At 43.8% G+C, this 15,767-nt stretch overlaps 1 protein-coding gene across 1 annotated transcript in view; it reads left to right on the top strand.

Moving 5' to 3' along the window:
- COL4A1 (collagen type IV alpha 1 chain) overlaps nucleotides 1-15,465 on the top strand; it is a 158,289-nt gene extending 142,824 nt beyond the window's left edge. Inside the window, exons 48-52 of the mRNA XM_030813684.1 lie at nucleotides 462-674; nucleotides 1,533-1,710; nucleotides 7,480-7,594; nucleotides 11,913-12,085; nucleotides 13,984-15,465. Coding sequence (XP_030669544.1) covers nucleotides 462-674; nucleotides 1,533-1,710; nucleotides 7,480-7,594; nucleotides 11,913-12,085; nucleotides 13,984-14,065 — 761 coding nt within the window. The 3' untranslated portion in view covers nucleotides 14,066-15,465. The remainder of the gene's footprint in view (nucleotides 1-461; nucleotides 675-1,532; nucleotides 1,711-7,479; nucleotides 7,595-11,912; nucleotides 12,086-13,983) is intronic.
- Nucleotides 15,466-15,767: the final 302 nt, after the last annotated feature.

Raw genomic sequence — 15,767 nt, 5'->3', positions numbered from 1 at the left:
ATACATAGGCTTTGGGCTGCTGTGGAAGAGAAAACACCTTCAGATGAGATTGTTTAATAATTCTATGATAGTCCTCCCCACCAGGAGCCCCACGATTCCATGCGAATGACATGCACAGAGTCACGTCATTCATTGATTTTCATTTATTCATACATCCATTTTCATATGTGTCATATATTCATTGAACTAAATTGTTCAAGCATCTGCTCTGCACCAAGAACTGTGCTTATAAAAATATCTTGAGGTGGCAGGTAAAAAGAAAAAGTTCAGACACCATGAAGGAGGCAGGCTGCTGTATTTAGTTAGCCACACATTCGTTTTAGACTTTTTCGGTAACATGAATAGGTAGGATACTTTGTGGAAATACAAAATATTAAAAACTCTTCGGAGAAAATGATTTTGAAAGCCTTTAGAGGAGCGTGTTTGCAGTTAGGGAAACTAATTTGTCTCCTGTCTTCCAGGTCCAAGAGGATTTCCAGGTCCACCAGGCCCCGATGGGTTGCCAGGATCCATGGGGCCCCCAGGCACCCCATCTGTTGATCACGGCTTCCTTGTGACCAGGCACAGTCAAACAATAGATGACCCACAGTGTCCTTCTGGGACCAAAATTCTTTACCATGGGTACTCTTTGCTCTACGTGCAAGGCAATGAGCGGGCCCATGGCCAGGACTTGGGTAAGAAGCCTGCAGATCCACGCATTCATTCAGTGTAGGTGTGTTGAGTGCCTTCGGTGCACAGTGCTGGACTCGCCTCTGCTGCTGCAGTGAGGGCAGTAGCGAGTGAAACACTGTGCCATGAGGGCAGTAGCCAGTGAAAAAGCAGCCCGGCCCCATTTCCCTCCATTGATTACAAATAATCAGTTCAACAGCTGCTGTATTACTAATGGCAAGCCAAGAAATGTGAAGACTGAATCTTCGAAAATCTTTAAATTAATAAAACTTTAGATCTCATCTTCAAATTATCAAGTAGGATCAAGATTCCTGGAGTGCACGTAACAATTTGCATTGATGCGGCTTAACCATTGCTCTTTGTAAAAAACGTCCACGTTATCCTGTCTGAAATTCTGTACGGCTGCTGAGCTCTGCTCCTCTAGTTTGGATCAGCAGAAAGCTACATATCCGTCCTCATTATCTTAATCTGACCCAGGTATCCTCCACCAAACTGTGTTTTAATTTTCTCTGCCTTTAACTTTGATCAGGGTTAGAATCAACAAGCTGCTATAGAAAGAGCATCTCTGCATTTTCTGCAAAACTGTTGTTAAAGACATTGCCCAATTTGTTATTGTCCATTGTATAACGAACCATGTGTTAAGTTTCTTCTAGAATTCAGCTTTAGGAAAAGGTTTCTTTGTGCTGGTAAACTGGTTTTGTTTCCTTTCATCAAAAATGCCCTACATAATCCTTTATACATTTCCATTTCAGTGATTATGTTGATTATATGTTTTTGCTTGTTGTCCAGCTGAAATCCACTTTACATAGAGATAGATTGTGAACTATAAAGAAAACGTCTCACGTTGTCTTCTTCCTTGCTAGGCACGGCCGGCAGCTGCCTGCGCAAGTTCAGCACGATGCCCTTCCTGTTCTGCAATATTAACAACGTGTGCAACTTTGCATCACGCAATGACTACTCGTACTGGCTGTCCACCCCCGAGCCCATGCCCATGTCAATGGCACCCATCACGGGGGACAATATAAGACCATTTATTAGTAGGTGAGTCGAGCATTTGTAGGAACAAATGCAAAATTGAAGAGAAAAAGTCTCTAGTCTGGACAAACATATTTTTTCTATTTTTCTCCAAAACGTTCAGTCCATTGCCATTTAGTTTATTATTTGTGATGTCCGAGTTTTGTAATGGAAATCAAACATAAAAATTATTTGACGTAAAAGTCAGTTGGCTGGGCACAGTGGCTCATGCCTGTAGTCCCAACACTTTGGGAAGCCGAGGCGAGAGGATTGCTTGAGCTCAGGATTTCAAGACCCGCCTGGGCAACATGACGAGACTTCATCTCTACAAAAAATACAAAAGTTAGCTGGGCATGGTGGCACGAGCCTGTGGTCCCAGCTACGAGGGAGGCTGAGGTGGGAGGATCACTTAAGCCTGGGATGTTGAGGCTGTAGTGAACTGAGACCACACCACTGCACTCCTGCCTGAGCAACAGAGTGAGACCCTGTCTCAAAAAGAAAAAAAAAGTCAGTTATTCTCTTTTAAAATTATGGTGCAAAACCATGGTGAGACAATGCCAGGCTGGCAGAGATAATTTATATTTTACCTGACTCACTGTGGTGCTTGCCTTTCCTCCTATGAGCAAAGCGATGCCACTTGATTCTTCAGCAACCTTTAGAACAGTGTTTCTCAATCTTTCTTTTTTAAAAAGCAACAGCTTCCCCAAGGAGCCTTTTAAGACATTGTTTTCTGAATCGTCCCTGCCCCTATGAATTTTTTTAAAAATTATTTTTAATTTTGGTAAAATGGACATAACATAACATTTGCCATCTTAATAATTTTTCAGTGCACAGTTCGGTGGCATTAAGTACATTTGCATTGTTGTTTAACCATCACCACCATCCGTCTCCAGAACTTCTTTATTTTCCCAAACTCATACTCTGTCCCTGTTAAACACTGACTCCACATCCCTCCTCCCAGCCTCTGGTGACCCCCATTCTACTTTCTGTCCCTGTGAATTTGACCCCTGTAGACACCTCATGTAAGTGGAATCATATAGCATTTTTCCTTTTGTCACTGGCCTATTTCCCAGTGACAGAAGGAAAAATGTCCTCAAGATTCATCTACATGATAGCATGTGATAGAATTTCTTTCATACTTAGGGCCAAATAATATTTCATTGTGCATAGGTGCCACGTCCTGTTTCTCTGTTCCTCTGTCAATGGACACTTGGGTTTTGTCCACACCTTGTGAACAATGCTGCTGTGAACACGGGTGTGAAAATATTTCTTTGAGAGCCTGCTTTTAATTTTTCTGGATGTATACCCAGAAGTAGAATGGTGGGATCGTATGGTAATTCTATTTTTAGTTATTGGAGAAGCCTCCATGCTGTTTTTCTCAGTGGCCACCCCCTTTACATTCCTGCCACAGTGCACAGGCTTCCAGTTGCTCCACGTCCTCACCAGCACGGGCTGTTTTCTGCCTTTCTGATAGTAGCCATCCCAATGGGTGTGAGGTGGCCCCTATGAAACTGTAATACTGCAGACACTGTGTATCTCCTCTGTTTGTGTATTGTATGTATATCTGTGCTTTATACATAAAATTATACAGATTTATACATACAAAATTATACAATAATACATATGCTCCCAGTTCCAGGAATTTTTGCTCCCTTGGGTGATATTGTACCCATTGAAAATGCATGTGCTTGACTGAGCAATTTCCCTTAAGTGTTTATCCGCACTAATATCTGAAGTATGTTTTCAGGCCCCAGGAGCCTCCCTGACAGGAAGTAAGATGGGAAACTGAAATTATTATGACTGAAAATAACATGACTGTCCTCTCTTTGCCTCTTTCCTTCTAATTAAAAGTTTATTGCTGGCCTGGCGTGGTGGCTCATGCCTGTAATCCCAGCACTTTGGGAGGCCAAGGCAGGTAAATCACCTGAGGTCAGGAATTTGAGACCAGCCTGGCCAGCATGGTGAAATCCCATCTCTACTAAAAATACCAAAATTAGCTGCGCATGGTGGTGCACACCTGTAATCCCAGCTACTTGGGAGGCTGAGGCAGGAGAATTGCTTGAACCCAGCAGGCGGAGATTGCAGTGAGGCAGGATCGCACCATTGCACTCCAGCCTAGGCGACAAGAGCAAAACTCTGTCTCAAAAGAAAAAAGTTTATTGCTTAGAAATACTCAGAAATAATAGGAAAGTGGCCAGTGAACAAATTCATTTGACTAAGAAGCTATTCTGTAATTTTACTTTTTGCATATTAAGATAATAAATGATAAAAAAAGATAAAAAGTGTTTTATATTCCCTTTAAAGAAATCAGCAGTCAGGCCGGGCGCGGTGGCTCACGCTTGTAATCCCAGCACTTTGGGAGGCCGAGGCGGGCGGATCACGAGGTCAGGAGATCGAGACCACGGTGAAACCCCGTCTCTACTACAAATACAAAAAATTAGCCGGGCGTGGTGGTGGGCACCTGTAGTCCCAGCTACTCGGAGAGGCTGAGGCAGGAGAATGGCGTGAACCCGGGAGGCGGAGCTTGCAGTGAGCCAAGATTGTGCCACTGCACTCCAGCCTGGGTGACAGAGCGAGACTCCGTCTCAAAAAAAAAAAAAAAAAAAAAAAGAAATCAGCAATATTTGAACATGAAGAAAGATGTAGCAGTATCAGCTAGGAAGTGCCCTACATTCAAGAGAAAAGGGAAAAGGGAAGCAGATGATTGGAGTCACCCCTGGAGCTCGTGCCCAGCTGCCCTAGGGTGTGCCTTTAGCCCAACTCCTTTCATTAGATGAACATGCCCTGTTTGGGGGAAGACCAGGGTTATGTGCCAGGCAGGTCCTGGCAGATCACAATTTAGTGAGAGAGCTATGCCACGTGGGACCATGGACCAGAGGGCTGGAAGGCACCTCCTAGGTAGGAAAATCTTAGATCTTTGATCTCCTTACATTAAAATATCTACTGACAGTTTTCTTTGATTTTTTTTGAGGTATAAGAAAACTTACTTTATAGGTCTTAAAATGGAGAATATCATTCATTACACTTCCTGAATGGCACTTTTCAGAATGCAGGCAATGCTTCACCTGTGTGAGTGGCTGCCAGATACTGACTGTTTTGAGACTTTTCTTGCTCAGAACCGTGCCTGATAACTAGAAGGAAAAGTTACAACTTTTGTGGGTTTCTTTTTTTAGCTTCCTTTACACAACAAGTAGAAAAAGACTATTAATTGATATGTTTCCTGTTTACTTCTTGGCAATGTTGACATTTCACCTTGATTCAGAGCTTCTTGACAGGAGCTCCAGTATGCCTTGGTGGTAGTCCAAAAACAGGTCTCAGAGAAGCTGTGTGTCTGAGACCAGCATTTCTCTGTGATGCATTCCTCTCAGTAAAACACCCCTGGTCTTTGAGCACCAAGAGTCTAAGTTTCTGTATGCTTTGATCCTGAGATGAGCTTATAAAGCCAACGGGGAGGTGCTAAACCGTAGAGTCTAAGCAATGGGCACAGCATTTCCCACTTAATATGTAATTGGACCAGAAAGTCCTGAAATGTCCCAGGACTTTACATTTCCAGATTTTTATGTCTTTCTGTTAGTTGACACATCGAAGCTGAGCATGAAGGGACCTTCCCAGGCATGTACTTGAAGCTGCTGCTTTTGCATCAAGTCTGCCTCTACTTCCCTGTTGTAGAGAGGCTGCCCCTTTGTCCCTGTCTCTGAGAAGGCAGGTTTCCATGGTTACTGAACTTAGTAGTTTCCACGACTTCTCAGGACTTACAGGTTCCTTCTCAGCTCTTCCCTTTAGGGAGGTCCGAAAGCTAAATTTTAGAAACAGCAAATGACACAAAAGCCTTCATTTTGAGCAGAAAAGGTGGCAGTTTTCCTGCTTTCATCCTGATAGTAGGGCACAATTTTCTAAGTACTTTCTAGCTTTCTGCAGACAAGACTCATGAGATAAATACTGATTGCTAATTGCTCTGATGAAAAGACTGCTGGATTGAGAGCAAGGGGAACTGCATTTTAGTTCTGTCTTGGACACAACTAACCCTGGCCTTAGTTTCTTCATATGCAATATGGAGAATTTGGCCGTGTGAATTTTAAGGAATCACACAGCTCTTTAAGCCTGCAATGGGGCAGGACCCTTGAATCCCTCAGCCCAGAGACAGTCTGAAAAAGACAAAACCCTTCCCTGCAGGCTTTATTTCTAGGTCTCGTGTCTAGCAAACAGATGGTGGCAGATGTATAAGGCCAATTTCAGTCACTGTTGTTTAACTGAACCTTTTAATGCATCTGCATTTGGGTGAATAAAATAGAAAATTGCACACACCACACATACACACACACACACACACAAGTCCATGGAAAATCAAATGACTCATTCAGCCCTATTCCCCCTTCTGATCCACTTTCATGCAAATGTCCCAGTATAACTAGGTGTAATTATTAGCACCATTTATAGTCATTTATCAGCATTGTTAACACTGTTCATTTTGTGACTTGAATGTAATTATTCACTGTTGGCGTTTAATTTTTTTTTTAAAACAAAGCATTATCCCACCATCAAGGGCTCCCTTCATTGAGAGGGCCTTAGTGAGAACGCTGTGCTGTTTTAATTTATTTCTGGTGCAGTCCCAAGGCGGAGCTGAGTCAGCCTGGCTTGGGAGGCATCCTGTCCTTGGGAGGGTGCTCTGGGGGTCACTTCAGCTGCAGTGGATGCTGACAGCCTCGGACCTTGGACAGCTGAGCCAAGAGAGCAGACCAAAAACAAGTTTCCCGCGAGAGGCCCATGTGGACATTCAGCCTGGAGTTCATTAAAGCATGCATTATTTGTCTTAGTTACTCAGCTCACTAAGTGCATTTCTTCTACTAAAGATTATTCATAGCTTCAAACAAACTGTTGCATTCCAGAAGGAGTAGCTCTTGGATTTCACCAGCATTTTTTCTGAAGCATTTATTGTGCTTGTGGAAATACATACTCATTGTCGAAAGATTGGAAAACACTCAAATGCCCAAAGAAGAAAAGTCGCCTGTAACCCCAGCCCCTCCAGGAGAGCCACTGTTAGAGCTTTGCCTTCCTATTTTTCCCTTCTACCAGACAGACGGTTAAATGACTCGTGTTGGATCTATTTTTTAAACAGTTTTTTAGGGGCAGGTCTCGCTATGTTGCCCAGGCTGGAGAGCAGTGGCCCACAGGCAGGCAGAGCATAGCTCCCTGCAGCCTTGAACTCCTGGCCTCACGCAGTCCTGCCTCAGCCTCCCAAGTAGCCAGTACTACAGGCCTGTGTCCTGCTCTAATTTTTTTTTTGAGATGGAGTTTCACTCTTGTTGCCAGGCTGGAGTGCATTGACACAGTCTCAGCTCACTGCAACCTCCGCCTCCCAGGTTCAAGTGATTCTCCTGCCTCAGCCTCCCAAGTAGCTGGAATTACAGGCATGTGCCACCATGCCCGGCTAATTTTTTGTATTTTTAGTGAGACAGCATTTCTCCATGTTGGTCGGGCTGGACTTGAACTCCTGACCTCAGGTGATCTGCCCGCCTCCGCCTCCCAAAGTGCTGGGATTATAGACATGAGCCACCGCGCCTAGCCATCCTGCTCTATTTTTGAATTGAATGTTTTAATACTGAGACAGGCTTATAAAACCAATGGGAAGGTGCTAAACCTCAGAGTCTAAGCAATGGGCACAATGTTTTCCACTTAATATGTAATTGGACCAGAAAGACTGAGTGAGGATGTTGAGTGTAGGTAACGGGGCAGTGCATGGAGGGTGGCCTCTGCCCTGCGCCCCAGCTGTGCTGAGTGTCTCTGCTCCACTTCCAGGTGTGCTGTGTGTGAGGCGCCTGCCATGGTAATGGCCGTGCACAGTCAGACCATTCAGATCCCACCGTGCCCCAGTGGGTGGTCCTCGCTGTGGATTGGCTACTCTTTTGTGATGGTAAGTGTCTGGGAGACGCCATATTTCCTGGGAAGAGCCCCACTCGTGCCCCATAGCCGCCTCTATCTGATGCCTCCACACCTTGGAGTTCTCTGCATCTCACTGCTTAAGCCCCTCCTTCTTCCTCCAACCATCCCCTTCCAAAGCATGCCTCGAAGCCTGGCCTGCTCTGCCTGGTGACAGCAGGGGTCTTCACCACCAGCCAGAACCTTTCCCTGCCCACAGCCAAGGTAGCTGGGATGAGCATCTTCCTGGAAATGCAGGCCCGGGTCTCTGCTTCCCTGTGGCTGCTCCACTCGGGTGCTCTACAGCTCCGTTCCAGCACCAGCAATGTGAGCAGCTTCTCTATACAACCAGCTTCTCCATACAACCAGCTTCTCTATGTGAGCAGCTTCTTCATATGACCAGCTTCTCCATATGACTAGCTTCTCTGTATGACCAGCTTGTGCATATGACCAGTTTCTCTGTATGACCAGCTTCTGTCATTGAGCAGCTTCTCTGTATGACCAGCTTCTCTCTGTGAGCAGCTTCTCTATATGACCAGCTTCTCTCTGTGAGCAGCTTCTCTATATGACCAGCTTCTCTATATGAACAGCTTCTGTATATGACCAGTTCCTCTATATGAGCAGCTTCTCTATATAACCAGCTTCTCCATGTGACCAGCTTCTCTATATGACCAGCTTCTTTACAGGGAGTGGAGGCCTCTTTCAGGGAAAGGAAGAAGAGAGCCTGCACGTGGGGAGTACGCATTCTACTACAACATGCATGAGCTTGAAAGCAGAAGCTTGAGTTAGGGAGAGAACACCCGAGGGCTGGCTGGGGCCTCCACGAAGGCCCTCCTGGGGCAGTGCTGCCTGGGACGCTTCCCACGGGGCAAGGACTGCTCTCCTAGCCTCAGAGCTTCCCTTCCCCACAAAAGCCAATTGAAACAGAAAACAAGGCCCCTGTTTGATACACTCATCGTAGCTTATTTTATTCCATTACCCCAGTTGGCAGTGTTGATTAAATATATACAGGTCGTGAACTTGTAAGATCAGAGTTATCCCAGAATTTGCCAATTCCCAGTAAACGACCCTACACGTACATCTGCGTCATCATTGGAAGTCCTAGTCCCATCTTCACACTGTCAGGAATGGGCAAGTTGTACATCTGACCTACAGATGAACATTATTTATTATCTGATTGACAGGCTTCATAGCTATTTTCTTCTGTAAATTATTCCAATTGTAGAAAAAATTGGCAGGAAAGCATTTTTTTAAATGTTTGAGTGAGGATGCTGAGGGTAGATAACAAAGTAACTCACGGATGGTGTGGCGTCTGCCCCGAGTCCCAGCCGTGTGGAGGGTCTCTGTTCCACCTTCCAGACGTGCTTGTGTGCGAGGCGCCCACCATTGCGATTTCCTTCTACTGGATTTTTCTTGTGCTTTTCTACGCATTATTCCAAGTGTAGAAAAAGTTGGCAGGAAAGCGATTTTTAAAATGTTTGTGCACGTATACCAGTTTGATTGTACGGTTTGCTGGGTTGATTGTACTGCAGCAAGTTTGTATGATATGCTGGGTTGATTGTACTGCAGCAAGTTTGACTGTATGGTTTGCTGGGTTGATTGTACTGCAGCAAGTTTGATTGTATGGTTTGCTGGGTTGATTGTATTGCAGCAAGTTTGATTGTACGGTTTGCTGGGTTGATTGTACTGCAGCAAGTTTGATTGTACGGTTTGCTGGGTTGATTGTACTGCAGCAAGTTTGATTGTACGGTTTGCTGGGTTGAGTGTACTGCAGCAAGTTTGATTGTACGGTTTGCTGGGTTGAGTGTACTGCAGCAAGTTTGATTGTACGGTTTGCTGGGTTGATTGTACTGCAGCAAGTTTGACTGTATGGTTTGCTGGGTTGATTGTACTGCAGCAAGTTTGATTGTACGGTTTGCTGGGTTGATTGTACTGCAGCAAGTTTGATTGTACGGTTTGCTGGGTTGATTGTACTGCAGCAAGTTTGATTGTACGGTTTGCTGGGTTGAGTGTACTGCAGCAAGTTTGATTGTACGGTTTGCTGGGTTGATTGTACTGCAGCAAGTTTGATTGTACGGTTTGCTGGGTTGATTGTACTGCAGCAAGTTTGATTGTACGGTTTGCTGGGTTGAGTGTACTGCAGCAAGTTTGATTGTACGGTTTGCTGGGTTGAGTGTACTGCAGCAAGTTTGATTGTACGGTTTGCTGGGTTGATTGTACTGCAGGAAGTTTGATTGTACGGTTTGCTGGGTTGAGTGTACTGCAGCAAGTTTGATTGTACGGTTTGCTGGGTTGAGTGTACTGCAGCAAGTTTGATTGTACGGTTTGCTGGGTTGAGTGTACTGCAGCAAGTTTGATTGTACGGTTTGCTGGGTTGAGTGTACTGCAGCAAGTTTGATTGTACGGTTTGCTGGGTTGAGTGTACTGCAGCAAGTTTGATTGTACGGTTTGCTGGGTTGATTGTACTGCAGCAAGTTTGATTGTATGGTTTGCTGGGTTGAGTGTACTGCAGCAAGTTTGATTGTATGGTTTGCTGGGTTGAGTGTACTGCAGCAAGTTTGATTGTATGGTTTGCTGGGTTGAGTGTACTGCAGCAAGTTTGATTGTATGGTTTGCTGGGTTGATTGTACTGCAGCAAGTTTGATTGTACGGTTTGCTGGGTTGAGTGTACTGCAGCAAGTTTGATTGTACGGTTTGCTGGGTTGATTGTACTGCAGCAAGTTTGATTGTACGGTTTGCTGGGTTGAGTGTACTGCAGCAAGTTTGATTGTATGGTTTGCTGGGTTGAGTGTACTGCAGCAAGTTTGATTGTACGGTTTGCTGGGTTGAGTGTACTGCAGCAAGTTTGATTGTACGGTTTGCTGGGTTGATTGTACGGCAGCAAGTTTGATTGTACGGTTTGCTGGGTTGATTGTACGGCAGCAAGTTTGATTGTATGGTTTGCTGGGTTGATTGTACTGCAGCAAGTTTGATTGTACGGTTTGCTGGGTTGATTGTACTGCAGCAAGTTTGATTGTACGGTTTGCTGGGTTGAGTGTACTGCAGCAAGTTTGATTGTATGGTTTGCTGGGTTGATTGTACTGCAGCTAGACCCTTCATGTTGCAACACCACCACCAGATTAACAGGTTGTTCCAATAATTGGAAGTGCTGCCTTGTACCTAGTTTATCGAGAGCCAAAAAGGTTGAAAATGCTGTATAGAGAAACAGGACACTAACAATGATGTAAGCATGCCATTTTCATTAAAAGGTAGATTGGATTCACCACTCCATCATCATAAGAAATACTGAGTGGAATCTCTGTGTGTCAGAGAAAGCCCACAGTTGCATTGAGGAACCACAGGAAAGCTGTTGTCACCACCAACCCTTGTCCGGGTGTCAAAAGGCCTGAAACAGTGATTGCCCATAATTTCTCTAAATCAGGAGCAGACAAAAATAATGACATTCTGGAGAACAGTGTCTTCCAGCACCTCCTCTGAGTTCTCACGACGGTGGCTCTGGTCTGGAGGTCTGGAGACTCCTGTCCTTGCCTCTCCTCTGCCTTGAAGCTGTGTGATCCTGGTCAGATCCCAGAATGTCCTCATCTGGGAATCAGTGGAGTTAGCCTTGTCTTCAAAGGTCCCTTGTGTCTCCAAAATTCTTGAGTTCACATTTCCCGTATCTGAAATAATGGTCATGGGGATCTGTTGTCCTGTCTTAGTCAAGGTTGTATGTCATTCATTTTAAGGTCTTGGTTTCTGAGTACAGGAAGGTCCTACTTAAACCTGCTAGACCAAAATGCAATTTGATAAGTTATAGTAGTAGCTGTTTTTTTCTCTTTCTCTTTTTTTTCTCTCTTTTTAAAGAAAAAAAATTGAATGATTATTCTTTACCTTATTATAAGATAAATAGCATCTAATATAGCAAGTGCAGGAATGCATTTGTAAAGTCTGATTCCACATCAGTTGTTTACAAGATTATTTGAACATTTTGGCTATTGTCTCATGCCCCACGTTAGAAGGGCTTGGAGTGTTTCAAATCTAATACATAGCTCTTCTTTAAACCCTAATAAAGCTGGGCTGGTCACCTACTTGGGAAGCAGCCATTAGACGATCCCTGGGGCCATGTTGAACACTATGGGGCCCCAGCCACGCAGGCACTGGCTTGCCAGCCAGCCCGAGAATTTGGGCACAGAGTGTGTCCTGTGGTGACCACATGAGGCTGCAGCGTGTGGCTTTCCAGAGGGAACACCCTGGCGCCTTCCTGGGAAGGATCGATCTCTCTCCCGGTGTTTGGGGAGGGAACCTCTGACTCACGGCTTGCATCTGTTCCGCAGCACACCAGCGCTGGTGCAGAAGGCTCTGGCCAAGCCCTGGCGTCCCCCGGCTCCTGTCTGGAGGAGTTTAGAAGTGCGCCATTCATCGAGTGTCATGGCCGTGGGACCTGTAATTACTACGCAAACGCTTACAGCTTTTGGCTCGCCACCGTAGAGAGGAGCGAGATGTTCAAGTAAGTGGGAGCACTGCTTTTTTGCAGGGTGCTGGCCCCTTTGTGACTTTATTTTTTAATCATCCGCGATCCGTAACACCTTCCAACGCAAAGTCTCAAAGATGGTTAGTAATGAATATTTGATGCTGTTCGACATGGGCAGATGACCGAGACGATTTTCAAAGGCAGACCTTGAGTCATAGGTTTAATTTTTTCATTTACCGAAGAACCATGAAAGAAAAAGGTCATTTTCCATTTTTTCTAGGTGAATGTACTAAAATGTAATTAAAGCAACTGAAATCTCCAAACAGAGCATGTTTGAAATAGGGTATATTTAATAATCCCGGGGAGAAGTGAGCAGTGTTCATTTTCATGCCATTTATAACACTGATCGTAATGTACACTTTGTGTAAGTTCTGAGTGACTTCATAAGGTATTTTTTTAGACCTGTGCAAATAAAAATTAATTTCAGCACAAATTCAGCTGAAATTGAGAGGGAAGACCCTTCCTTCCTTTTCCATTACCAAAATCTCACCTTTAAAATGACTGTCCCAAGTGGCTACTAACCTTGCTGGAGTTGACTGGGAGCCGGGCCGGTCCCCGAAGGCCAGGAGCGCATAATGAACCCTCTATCCGGAGCCCCAGCTGCAGCCCCGCTGGAGCAAATGCTGGAGGCTGACGGAGCTGGCACAGCTGCTCACTGTTCATTTCCAAAACAAGTGCTTCTCACCCCCGGAGATAAGCCTTTCCGTCTTCACCTTTTTGGAGAGAATTATATGGAACTCTGCTATGATCCTGTCTCTTTCCAGCTTAGATGGTAAGAGGCAGAACAACATACACGCTCCTCTAATTCGTTACTCATCGAAAAAGTGCCGCGTGCCTAACTGGTGGTTTATTGGAGCCTTTCAAGGAACTGGAAACTTGACATCAATGCTGCAGATAGAGTTTCACCATTCACTACCAAAATGAGCACACTTTATTCATGCCTCAGCCCCTGCAGTGTCCTCTTATAAGGTTGATAGGTAACAATGGGTTTTTTTTTTTTTTTTTTTTTAACCAGCAGCCTGATACAATAAACTAAAATGTTTTCCCAAAGCAAACTAGGTAAGATCCCATTAATTTAAATAATAAACTTGAGGGTACTAGAATTTGCACCAAAAGTTAATAAAATAAGCAGCCTCAATTTTAGGATGAGACACTCTCATAAATGGCTATTTTCATTTAATTTTTATTTATTTATTTTTATTTTAATAGAATTTTCTCAGTACCAATTTTAGTTCAGATTTTACCTTTTCAACAATCAAAATAATGTAGAGTTTCTAAGCTTGAGAAACACTTGGGACATTAAATGTTTTTCCCTCTTTTTGGCCTCAAAGCAGACCATCTGCATAGAAATCCTTCAAAAGTTAAAAAAGTATTTCGAGGTCTAGGGAATTACTCCAGATTTATTACTCATCACATCATTCCACAAATATTTAATGAACACTTACTATGTGTGTAAAGTGTTGCAGAGAAGAATAATATCTTCTTCTTACCCTGGAGGAGTTTATGATCTAGTGGAGAAGAAAGGAAAAAAAGTGAAATTGTAGTACGAGGAGGCAGGGTGGCACAGAGGGGAATGGCCAAGGCTTCGGGGCCAGACTGATGTGGCGGGACTTCAGCTGTGCCCTAAGGGGCTGTGGGCACTGGGGCAGGTGCCAGGGCCTGGGTGTTCAGACGGTAACCTGCAGTGTTCTGTGTGCGTGGGACCGTGTGTGCACTGCACCCAGCACATGCCTGCTCACTGGGTGGTACCAGGTTGGGGCCTGATGCCAGGGGCTGGGCCGATCCCTTAGAGATTTCTGAGCAGGGCAGGAGTGCCATGTTTCTGACGTGCTGTGAGGTGATGGCCAATGGTCTGTCTCTGTGTTGTGTTTTAGGAAGCCCACGCCGTCCACCTTGAAGGCAGGGGAGCTACGCACGCACGTCAGCCGCTGCCAAGTCTGTATGAGAAGAACATAATGAAGCCTGACTCAGCTAATGTCACAACATGGTGCTACTTCTTCCTCTTTTTGTTAACAGCAACGAACCCTAGAAATATATCCTGTGTACCTCACTGTCCAATATGAAAACCGTAAAGTGCCTTATAGGAATTTGCGTAACTAACACACCCTGCTTCATTGACCTCTACTTGCTGAAGGAGAAAAAGACAGCAATAAGCTTTCAATAGTGGCATACCAAATGGCACTTTTGATGAAATAAAATATCAATATTTTCTGCAATCCAATGCACTGATGTGTGAAGTGAGAACTCCATCAGAAAACCAAAGGGTGCTAGGAGGTGTGGGTGCCTTCCATACTGTTTGCCCATTTTCATTCTTGTATTATAATTAATTTTCTACCCCCAGAGATAAATGTTTGTTTATATCACTGTCTAGCTGTTTCAAAATTTAGGTCCCTTGGTTTGTACAAATAATAGCAATGTAAAAATGGTTTTTTGAACCTCCAAATGGAATTACAGACTCAGTAGCCATATCTTCCAACCCCCCAATATAAATTTCTGTCTTTCTGCTATGTGTGGTACTTTGCAGCTGCTTTTGCAGAAATCACAATTTTCCTGTGGAATTAAGATGGTCCAAAAATAGTCGAAAATTAAATATATATATATATTAGTAATTTATATAGATGTCAGCAATTAGGCAGATCAAGGTTTAGTTTAACTTCCACTGTTAAAATAAAGCTTACATAGTTTTCTTCCTTTGAAAGACTGTGCTGTCCTTTAACATAGGTTTTTAAAGACTAGGATATTGAATGTGAAACATCCGTTTTCATTGTTCACTTCTAAACCAAAAATTATGTATTGCCAAAACCAAACCCAGGTTCATGAATATGGTGTCTATTATAGTGAAACATGTACTTTGAGCTTACTGTTTTTATTCTGTATTAAATATTTTCAGGGTTTTAAACACTAATCACAAACTGAATGACTTGACTTCAAAAGCAACAACCTTAAAGGCCGTCATTTCATTAGTATTCCTTATTCTGCATCCAGGCTTGAAAAACAGCTCTGTTGAATCACAGTATCAGTATTTTCACACGTAAGCACATTCGGGCCATTTCCGTGGTTTCTCATGAGCTGTGTTCACAGACCTCAGCAGGGCATCGCATGGACCGCAGGAGGGCAGATTCGGACCACTAGGCCTGAAATGACATTTCACTAAAAGTCTCCAAAAACATTTCTAAGACTACTAAGGCCTTTTATGTAATTTCTTTAAATGTGTATTTCTTAAGAATTCAAATTTGTAATAAAACTATTTGTATAAAAATTAAGCTTTTATTAATTTGTTGCTAGTATTGCCACAGACGCATTAAAAGAAACTTACTGCACAAGCTGCTAATAAATTTGTAAGCTTTGCATACCTTAGATCATTTTTATTTTGCACTTCTTCCAAATGAGAGTCACAGACTGGGGGTGATTTATTAGTGACTACAACAAGGAAAAAAAGATTGGTGTTCTCCATCTCTTCCTCTTTCATCGCCTCCTCACTCCCTCCTTTACATCCTTCCATCTGTCCCCCCAGAGAGCTGTCATCTATCTCCATCCATCCATTCATTCACTGTACAAATGCCACTTCCCAGGCATTGGTTAAGTAGAAGATAAACAGCAATGAATAGCACACATATATAGCCATTAAGTGTGAATCCACTGGGGGTTAGAACTGAGA

Source organism: Nomascus leucogenys, chromosome 5, assembly GCF_006542625.1.
Source record: "Nomascus leucogenys isolate Asia chromosome 5, Asia_NLE_v1, whole genome shotgun sequence".
Classification (NCBI taxonomy): Eukaryota; Metazoa; Chordata; class Mammalia; order Primates; family Hylobatidae; genus Nomascus; species Nomascus leucogenys.
This window is presented reverse-complemented; position numbering and strand designations above follow the sequence as displayed.